This window comes from Anopheles arabiensis, chromosome 2, assembly GCF_016920715.1.
Source record: "Anopheles arabiensis isolate DONGOLA chromosome 2, AaraD3, whole genome shotgun sequence".
NCBI lineage: Eukaryota > Metazoa > Arthropoda > Insecta > Diptera > Culicidae > Anopheles > Anopheles arabiensis.
The window spans coordinates 109,537,306-109,547,778 of NC_053517.1; the positions used below are offsets into that span (position 1 = coordinate 109,537,306).

At 52.8% G+C, this 10,473-nt stretch overlaps 1 protein-coding gene across 4 annotated transcripts; it reads left to right on the forward strand.

The window, feature by feature from the left end:
* Positions 1-282: 282 nt before the first annotated feature.
* Positions 283-10,470, forward strand: LOC120895702 (serine-rich adhesin for platelets). Of its 4 annotated transcripts, none has more exons than XM_040299258.1 (8): positions 283-803; positions 948-1,375; positions 1,455-3,182; positions 3,249-3,939; positions 4,239-8,616; positions 8,690-8,872; positions 8,948-9,070; positions 9,151-10,470. In XM_040299258.1, the coding sequence occupies exons 1-8, from the start codon at positions 798-800 to the stop codon at positions 9,336-9,338; spliced, it is 7,725 nt and encodes a 2,574-aa protein (XP_040155192.1). In that variant the 5' UTR covers positions 283-797; the 3' UTR covers positions 9,339-10,470. The 4 variants fall into 4 exon arrangements, with proteins under 4 accessions (XP_040155192.1, XP_040155193.1, XP_040155194.1 ...); XM_040299259.1 differs by having other exon boundaries at positions 4,257-8,616; XM_040299260.1 differs by having other exon boundaries at positions 3,249-3,789.
* Positions 10,471-10,473: the final 3 nt, after the last annotated feature.

Genomic DNA, 10,473 nt, shown 5'->3' on the forward strand with positions numbered 1-10,473 from the left:
GTGGGACCGCCCGCATGCAGTTTTGAGCTTTTATTTTGTTTGCAAATCTCCAGATCACTGTTTTATGTATCCTTTTCTTCGATAAATTGAGAAGCAAAAACAATCCACTACATAGATAATTTATTTCCTGCTCAAAGTAGAATAAAACGTATAGAATCGCCATTATTTTGAACACGCGCACATACCGCACAGTGGTGTGCGAAAAACAGAGCGCGCTTTTATATTCAACGAAGCCACCGCCGAGCTTTCCTTTCTGAACGAAGCTTCTGTCAAAATCTTCCATCTTTGCGAGGCACAAATTTCTGGGAAAGGTTGATACTGTTTTGATGCTACGCAACCGAAAAAGAGGTGTTGTGGTTAACCCCGAACCTTTTTTCGCGCGTACCCAACCGCAATCCGCTTGTGTGATGATAGGTTTAGCGCGTGTGCAAGTGTGCAGGGAGTAGCCGGTGGGACGAGTGCATAAATCGTGGGTGACACACTTCCAAAGCCAACATCTCCGACAGACGCAATTACGCGTCCCGTAGTCTCGCCCGCGAAGAGAGCAGAGCAATCGTCCGTCTGCGGCAGTGTGACGGGAAGGGCACGCCAACAGGTCAACATTGGTGGTGGTGGCGGTAGTGGTGGTAACGGTGGTGTTGCTGTGCGATCCAAGTGGAAAGCATCATTAGCAGCAGGCGGGGAGGAGAAGCAGCGGAGAAGTATCATAATATGCACCTGGCCAGCTTATCAGTGAACGCGTAAAAGTGGCGATTGTCAGCGATAATTTGAGTTTTGAGCGCTATTTCCTCCAAAAGATGCAGGTAAGACGCATCGTCCGCCTCCCACCTCCCCATGCCATGTATGGAGATGAAGGTGGTAGGGATAGCGATGACGAGTGCAAAAGAAAGTTCGTGTCTGAACGTGTGCATGTTTTTTTTGTGTGTGCTTCTGCACCTCTCTTCCAGCAAGTGGACGATCCCCCTTATTTGACTGTAGGAACGGAGGTTAGCGCCAAATACAAGGGGGCGTTCTGCGAGGCCAAGGTACGCAAGGTCGTGCGCAACATCAAATGCAAGGTCGCGTACAAACAGCAGGGCCTCGGGTCTGGCGTCGTCTCGGACGATCAGATCAAGGGCGCACTGCGGGTGGGTGCGACGGTCGAGGTGAAGCATCCGGAGCGGAAGGAGTACGTGGAGGCGACGCTGACCAAAATCCAGGATTGCTCGCAGTACACGGTGGTGTTCGATGACGGCGACATTACGACGCTCCGGCGTAGTGCGCTGTGCTTGAAGAGCGGACGGCACTTTAACGAAAGTGAAACGCTGGATCAGCTGCCGCTAACGCATCCGGAGCATTTCGGAAACCCGGTCATCGGTGGACGAAGGGGACGCAGGTGAGAGCACCGTTAAGAAAGTGGGGATAATGCTGGATGCTGAATAGTGTGGTACTAATTTCTCTTCCTTTTTTCCCAGATCGCGACACCTTCTGCCCGACGAAAGTTCGGACGAGGAAGACGAACCGACCACCCACTCGCGCTCGAACGCGAGCGACAAGGAAGAGAACATCGGGAAAGTGGTGTGCGTGGAAACGAGCGACAACAAGAAGAAGAATCCGAAAGAGAACTGGTTCCCCGGGCTGGTGGTGGCTCCCACTGCCCAGGACACGGTGCGGATTCGGGTGAAGGACGAATACTTGGTGCGCTCGTTCAAGGATGGCCGTTACTACACGGTCCCGAAGAAGGAAGCGACCGAGTTTACCCGTGACAGTGTGAACAAGTCGGAAGCAGCGGCCGTCTCGGCGGCGATTGAGTACATGGACAATGATGTACTTCCACCGCACTGGGACCGGGAGGCACTGTTCGGCACTTCCGGCAGCTGTAGCGACTCCGATCAGGAGCTGGAGACGGACAGCTCGGACGATGAGCCTACCGAGGAGAAGGATCACTTTGTAGCGCAGCTGTACAAGTTTATGGACGATCGTGGAACGCCTCTGAACAAAGCGCCATCGATCACGAACCGGGACGTCGACCTGTACCGATTGTTTCGTGCGGTACAGAAGCTGCACGGTTACAATCGTGTTACGAGTCAAAACCAGTGGAAACAGATTGCCCTCCGGTTGGGCTTTTCGCCTGCCACGGCGAGCATTACGAATTTGGTGAAACAAGCGTACAAAAAGTTTCTTTTTTCGTTTGAAGAGTTCAACCGAAAGCTTGGCTGTACGATGGTGCCGCATCCAAAGACTAGTCGCACGAAGGGGCGCAGTCTGGTGCGGGCCAGCTCGGTTCAGTCACCGAAGCTACCGGAAAAGGAAAAGCTACTGACGGCGAAGGAGAAAGCAGCTTCGGTGGCGGCGGCTGATGCATCCGCGAAGGCAAGCAGTTCCTCAGCAGCAGCAGCAGCAGCAGCTGCGGCAGCGGCGGCCTCAGCAGCTGCATCGGCAGCAGCAGCAGCAGCAGCTACGGAAGCATCCAACTCGGCGGTAGAGGAGTCGGGAAATACGAGTGAATCGAGCGCGGCAGAAAGTGCTGTACTGAGACCGAGCAGCACCAAGCGAAAAGCAGGCGGCGGCAAGGTGAAAGCACTGGTGGACAAGTTCGAAGAGAAAGAGAAGGAACGCGACAAGGAGAAATCGGTTGGCAAAGGAGGAGGCGGTGAGAGCAGTGGGTCGTCCGGTGGTAGCAAAAAGGAGGAAAGTGTAACACCCGCGTCGGCTAAGAAGGAGAAGCAGCTTGGCGGGAAAGCAAAGCCTGCTGAAACGACGGTTGTGGAGAAACGTGGCCGCAAACGGAAGGATGCTGACTCCGTGGACTCCAAGAAGGACGAACGAGAAACCACCGCAACGGGGGGCAGTAGTGCAAGTACGGGAGGTGCCGGCAGCAACGTAAAGCAGGAGAAACATCCCGCGAGCAGTAGGAAGGAAGATGGTGGTCCTCCGAATAGTGGAAGTGGCGGAGGTGGTGGTGGTGGTGGTGGCGGAAGTAGTGGAAACGGATCCGGTCCTGGGTCAGGCGGTGGGAGGAGCATTAGTCCAGGAAGTGCAGTGTCAGGGGGAACTGTTCCCGATTTCCCGATCGAAGTAGGCGACAAGCTCAAGGTGTACTACGACGAGCAGAAGGTGACGTACGAAGCGAAGGTGATCGAGATCGCCAAACAGGAAGGAAACCCTATCTATCTGGTACACTATACTGGGTGGAACACGAGGTAAGTAGGGCCATTCCGTGTCCCCTTTTATCTTCGCATTATTAACCATTTTCCTTCCAATTTTAGGTACGATGAATGGGTTCGCAAAGAACGTATTGCGGAGAATCTGACCAATAGCAAAACAAAGAAGGGCAAATCTTCTGGCAATACGCCGACGGCGGGCGGGCCATCGACGAAACAAGCATCGTCGTCCAATGCTGGCTCCACACTCACTGCGGGTGATAAAACCCCGAAGATCGGCAAGCGTAGCCGCGGCAACTCGAAAGGCGAACAGAGCAGTGGTCCGGGCGGAAATTCTACGCCTCGTTCGACGACCCCCAATGTGGGGCGGAATAAATCACCCGCCACTCCGTCCAACCGAAGGCCGCTCACACGGGGCGGCTCTTCGGCAGCTACGGGTTCGTCCCTTTCCGCGTCTGCCGCCGCTGCCGGTCGGCGCACGTCCAACAACACGGACATTTCGTCCTCCCTGTCCGTTCCGACCGATCCGGATAACACCAGCGACACCGATTCGGACGAGCCGATGCTGAAAAAATGCACCACCAACAGCACCTCGTCGACCACCTCGTCCAACTCGTCGATTTCCATCTCGTCGACGAGCACGAAAGTAAGTACAACGGCCGAGGCCGGTTCGTCGTCCGATGCCGCGGCCATATCGGACGAGTTTTCCAACGGAGCATCCAAGGGTGTTGGTGGTGGTGGTGTTGGTGTTGGTGTTGGCGGTGTTGGTGGTGGTCGTGACTATGATCTCAATCAAGTAATTTCCTACCATACTGCGCTGCATTTAACCGCTCGATCCAGATCTTTACTAACCAGGGGACAATCCTCTCTTCTCTTTCTCTCTCTCTCTCTCTTTCTCTCTCCGTCTGTTTATATACATCCCATCCTTCTTTTGTTGTATTGTTGCCGGGGTTGTGCTTCGTTTACGTCAACATCACATTTTGGGTACTGCTTTCGTTTTTCTACTTCCATTATTTATATGTTTTTGATCTTTTCTCTAATCATTCCGTTCGATCCTCTATTTCCACTGTTTCCGCTATTGGTTGCTCATTTTAGATACGTTCCGAACTGAAGGGTTTCAAGGAGCTGAAGTCACCCGGTTCACCGGCCTCAGACACAACCACAACTACGACGACCACGGCCGGCGCAGCCGAGGGTGGCCCCAACTCATCGTCCTCCATCACGGACGTTCCGAAGCATCTCATACCGAAGCAGGAGCCGAATCTGCTGTCGACAGCCGAGGTGAAGGAGTCTGTTTCCAGCTCGAACACACCACTGGCAACGATCAAGAAAGAGCTAGCCGCAGCAGTACCGATCAAAGAGGAAGAATCGACCGTCACCGAGGAGGACGATGAACCGGAAAAGTCGTCCGAATCGGAAACGCTCAGTGAAGAAGATTCATCGCAGTCTTCGAACAAAGCGTTCTCTAGCTCCCCGATCACAACGATGGTCGATTCGGATACGGCCGAAACTCCGCTGGCTGCTGGGCTTGTACTGAGCCCAAAGATATCATCCTCTCCACCACCCAGCGTGGAACGCGATGATTCCTCTTCCACCGAGCCACTCATCACGGTAGCTAACAAGGCAGCGGACGCAAAGGCCGCCTCGCTGGAGAAGGCAGCTGCTGCAAGCAGCAAAAAGGAACTAGCTGAGGGTGGAGCGGGCACTGAAAAGGCAGCCTCTGCTTCAGCGACGCCCGGCAAACCTCCAGTCAAGACGTACGGTACAGCTGCAACGATCATTGCCAATTCTGAAAAGATGGCATTTTGTACAGTGCGCGATGCGAGCTCGGAAAATGAGCTGATAATACAACCGAACGCGGCAGCACCGAAAGAATCCGTGCAGGAATCGCCTCAGAAAAATCTTCCACACCCAACCCCTCAGACGGTGGGGATGTCTCCTTCCCTACCAGCGCGTACGAAAACGGGACAAAAGGAGGAGGATAAACCAGCTGTTGGAGCAGTTATGACGTCTCCCTCTTCTACAGCCAGTCGAACATCCGGCACTTCTTCACTGACACCGGTAAAAGCAAGCTTTGGAGCGTCCCCATCGGCTACGGCTAGCAATAATAGCAAAGAGGAATCAACGATTGCGTCTTCCCAAAGTGTAATCATGGCGGCCGGAATGGGTACGCGAGCAATAAAGTCACCCAAGTCATCTCCCTCGACAGCAACACAGTCGACGGCAGCACCAGATGAAGGTAAACCTGCAACATCGACCGGCGGGCCAGCAAGCGTTCAAACGCCAACGATCACCAGCTTTGGATCGTTGCGTGGCGATAAAAAGCAAGGCAGCTTGCAATACTCCGGCACGGGACCGACCGGGACAGGCATGGAGAGGAAATTCATCCTTGGACGGGAAGGATCGTCCGCATTTTCGTCACCATCAAACACTGCTTCCGCACAATCTGCACTTTCCGCAGCACCGGCGACACCGAAGCATGGAGGTGGCGGTTTGCTGGGTGAGAAGAAACACTTTTCCTCGTCGACGCTAACGCCGGCCCAGAACAAGCTGCTCAGCAAGGAAGCCCTATCGATCAAGTCGATCTTTGAGTCGACCGCGAACCGGATGGATGAAAAGATTTCCGACGTGTATGAGTTTGAGGACGAGTACGACGATCAGGATACGGGAAGCGGTGCTCTTGGCGGTGTGGGAAGTGCCAGCGGGACCGCCGGCGGCGGAGCAACAGTTCCACGAAAGCTCGTATCGGACGTTCCACCTGCCGAGGTTGTCAGCTCACTGTCGCTAACACCATCCGCAGCATCTTCCACCGCGACGGACGAAAAGAGGAAGAAACCATTGCAACGTAAATCAATGGCAGCTTCGTCGCTGCCGGATCCATTGGACACGACCGGCTTCGGAACGGGTGGCTACAGTCCGGCCACAAAGCGAGCAAAGAAACCGTCACCTATGAAGCCGGAACCGCCGGCAGGGTTGGAAAACAAATCACCGAAAGGGGCAGGCGGTTTGCTACGCCGCGAGACAAAGGAAAAGGAGGAAAAGGAGCAGAAACTTCCGGTCGAGGCCGAATCCGCAGCGCCAAGTACGGAATTGCATCGCACACCGATATATTCGGCAGAAGCACTTAAAGAAAAGTCGACCGTAAAGGTAGCAGCGACACCGACCGGTCCACCGGTTGTTACTACCTGCTCTCCAGTCGGGCTAACGACGGCCTTTGTGCAAACCCCCGTAAAGAGTGACTCAACGTTCGATGTGCTACGAAAATCGCCCAGCTTTAATCTGGTCACGCCCGGTCCGCTGGGAGCGAAGGAGGAAACGTTTAAATCGCAGGACGAAATCGAAACCAAACCCACGCCGCCGCCATTGCCAGCAACGACAACTCCTGGCATCTTTACGCCAGTTATTTCAGCCTCGTCAGCTGGCAGTGGTGGAGTGGGCGATCGGTCCATCTCTTCGGCGCTTTATCCACACGGCAAGGGACCGTCCACGTCGGTGCTGCTTGCGAAAGCCGGCGACGACAGTCCGAAGGAGGAGCCGACATTGGAAAATTGTAAGAAATACTTTAACGATATGAACTTTGAGTTCGACGCACCGACCGTGAAGAAACCGCCGTCCATTGCGGACAAGGTGCTGAAGGCTTTAAGCCAACAGCAGCAGCAAGCGATAAAATCGGAAAAGCCAGAGTTCCCGAAGTATATGTCTAGCGTGATGCATCACCACTCTCTCCCGAGCACACCGAAATCGATTATGAACAGCGGGCTGCTGTCCTCACCGGCGATGGAAAGTGGTACGCCAATGTCCTTCGCGTCCGCACCACATCCAGCGATCAAGTCGGAAGCTATAGGCAGCATTGGAGGTAGCATTGCCACCACCATATCGTCCTACACGTCATCGGTGACGGTTAGCGCTCCCCCGCCTAATACGGGATATTTGAGCAATGAGGTGCTAAGTTCGGCAAAATCCCACGAAACAAGTACGACTCTTGGCATGAAGAAGGAACCGGAAGAATCGCACAATTCAATAGTAAAATCTGCGCCGATCAGTACCACCGATCCAAAGACGAGCCATCCACCGCAAACACCACCATCCAGCAGCAGCGTGAGCACTACCACCCCCACCCCCACCAACACTGGCGGCGGTCATAAGTTGCACACGCTTGAACAAATCCCCACATCACGCAGTAATGATCTAACTGAAACGCTTCGAAAACTGGATCCGGATCCCAGGTTCGCACACGACGATGAATCTACGGACAGTAACGATTCTGATAATCGGTTAATCATTGAGGACGCAGAATCGCAAGGTAGCGGTGATCCCGTGCCAGCTGTCCCGGCGGCACATCCTCCACCGGCAGCACTAACCGGCAGCACATCCGCCGTCATGCCCAGCACGACAGCGGTGATAGTGCATTACGACAGCAAGCAGCCCGTGCCATCGTCGGTGATATCAGCCAAAAAGGAGCTGTTTGAAGAGAGGCCACGGTCTACTGCTGCCTCCTCATCCTCCTCCTCCTCCATCACGCACGAAATGGCTTCCGCAGCGTCAGCAGCTGCCGTTGCCGCTGTTGCGGATAAGGAGAAGCTGATCCTGAAACAAGACCGAGCACCAACCACAACAACAACAACCACAATAACACCGGACACGCCGTCCCAAACGAAGGAAGAACCCGTGAAACCACTGTCTGGCGTATCTGCACCTGCAACGACGGTGGAAAAGAAGACATCGGGCGGTGCAAAGCAGAGCCTACTGGAGACAATCATACAGATGAATACGCCCGGCCGTGGCATGAGCTCCGAGGAGTACTTGATGCACAAAGTACACGAACAACAGCAGCAGCAATCATCGGTGCAGCGTGATGCAGAAAGTCGTAAGGACGCCGCCGCCACAGCTCAGAAGCTTCAAGATAGCAGCGCTGTTCCAGCATCAACGTCCGTGATAACTTCAACGGCATCAGGCGACCCGGTAGCATCCTCCACCACGCAATCTCCAAAACAGGAGCAGCACAATGCTCAATCCCAAGCCCAGGCGCCCAACAATGAATCACTCTCGTTGCTTCTCTGTGAGGAAACGATACCGGGCTCACCGGCGCCCAAGGACCAGGATCGATTGCCACCGTCCACGGTCGGGCGTAAGGTGTACGCCGAGCCACCGTTGGTTCCGACCTCAACATCTTCTTCCTCATCGTCCTTCCTTCCACCGCAAAACATTCAAACAGCCACCGATCTGAAACCGGTTCCGATGGATCTAGAACCACCGGTAGTAACGATAACAATCGGTGGCAATACCACGATCAGTAGCACCAGCCAGAGTGGTGCAGCGGGTGCTTACGCTTCCAATTTGCAGCAGCAGCAGCAGCAACAACAGCAGCAACAACAACAGCAAGCATTGAGGAACAAAATAAACACCAGCGGAGTTGAGTCCACTGTCGACACGCCAAACAGCTCTCCGAGGGATTCCGTTAGCCAGGATGAGAGTAAGTAGCGTAGTTGATGAGATGATAATGGCGCTCAGTTTTAATGACACTTTTTTGGGTGATTCTATTTTAGCACACGATCACGAATCGTTGTCACCGGTGAAGAAACGGCGCCAGCGGAAGCCGAGCGAAGAGCCAACGCTCAAACGCCGGCGAACGGTCAACACCAGCCTGGGCGGCTACGGAAGTGCAAACAATGGTTCCAACAGTGGCAGTGGTTATGGCCGTAGTCAAAGAGGTCTTACTACAAGCAATGGTAAGTTTGTCAAAAGGGGGGGGGGGGGGGCGTATTTTGAACAGAATTGACCTTCTATCTCTTATTCTATCACAGCGACAGATAGTGAGGATAATTCCGACACTATAGCGGCATTCCATCGATCGTCCTCGTCGACGTTGATCTTTGTCGGTAGCAAAACGGGGCGTCCCTGTCAGTACAATTTTCTGGTCAATTTAGGTAAGTCGGTGCAAAGCATGTATGCTGTGTGGTACATTGGTTTTTTGATAATCATGCCCTTCCTTTTCCTTCCTGCGCAGATCCATCCCTGAACAGCAATCAGCGGATAGTGATAATTAAGAAAAAGATCCAGGAGCTGCGCAAAACGTACAACTCGATCAAAGCCGAGCTGGCCAGTATCGATCGCAGGCGCAAGAAGCTTCGCCGCCGGGAGCGAGAAAACAAGAAGCAAGCCAAACTGAACAGTGCCAGCGCCGGCAATAACTAAGGAGAAGAAGCGCGCTGCCATTGGGACTCCGTTTCCGGTTGTTCTGTTCATTATTCCTTCGTTTTTTTCTATTTTGTTACTCCTATTTTATTTCAGTGACACAGTTCTTTTAAGCTCGGCCTACTGAGAAAATACCGAGAGAGGAAGGCAGACGAGCTTCTGCTGACAACGTACAAAGGCCCTCAGTCTCTCCCATCCTTATGCACAGATACACACACACACGTCCCTTATTGTGATCCCATGTGAAGCGAGAAGGCATTTCTGGGGAACCTTTCCTTCGAATGGGGGGGGAAAGTTAAGATGGTTTTAATTTTATCATTGTTTTTAGTGTTTAAAATTCATTATTATTGTGCATTACATTTAGGGGTCGGTTTTTGCTTCTTCTTCTTCTTCTTCTTCTTTCTTCCATACTTCCTTTATTGTGTTGTTAACGCGTTAGGTGTGTGTGTGCTACTAAGGCGCGAAGAAAGTGTGAATCTAGGACAGTAGGCAATAGTAAGGTAATAGATGGTCCTCGTAGGTGGACGATTACTTAATAAGTATCGAATCGAGCAGGACAGGAGTGGATAACAAACGCATCGCGGTTTGTAAATTGAGCAGCCAATTTTTAATTAGCATTATTTAGTGATAGTAGAGAGAGAGCACATACACACCAGCCACACCACCAACGTGTTGTGCGGTGCTATTGACTCATTTCATTAGATTTAGAATGAAAGCAAAGGACCTTCTTTCTTCTTCTCACCACAGCAAGTCGGTTGTTGCAGGGTCCTGTAGAGCGAACTGCTAATCTACCGTGGGGAAAAAGGAGGAAGTGAGAGAGAGAGAGAGATAGTGTGTATAGGAATAGGACGAATGGGACACCACATCGCCACCGACCGCGATTGGTGCCTGTGTAAGTGATCTTTGTTTGCTCTAAAAAATGCTTCTCTCCGCGAAAGCGAGAAATCACACTTTAATTACCAAGTTAAGCCAGAGTGCGTTGAGTTGTGTGCGAGTGTGTGTGCGTGTGTGCGTGTGTGTTCGTGTTTAGAGAACAGATCCATTGTAATAGTGAATGAGAATGGAGAATGGACCCTCTCATCATCAACACAGCGTCGTCATGTGCGTAAAATATAAGAATTTGAACATCGTACTT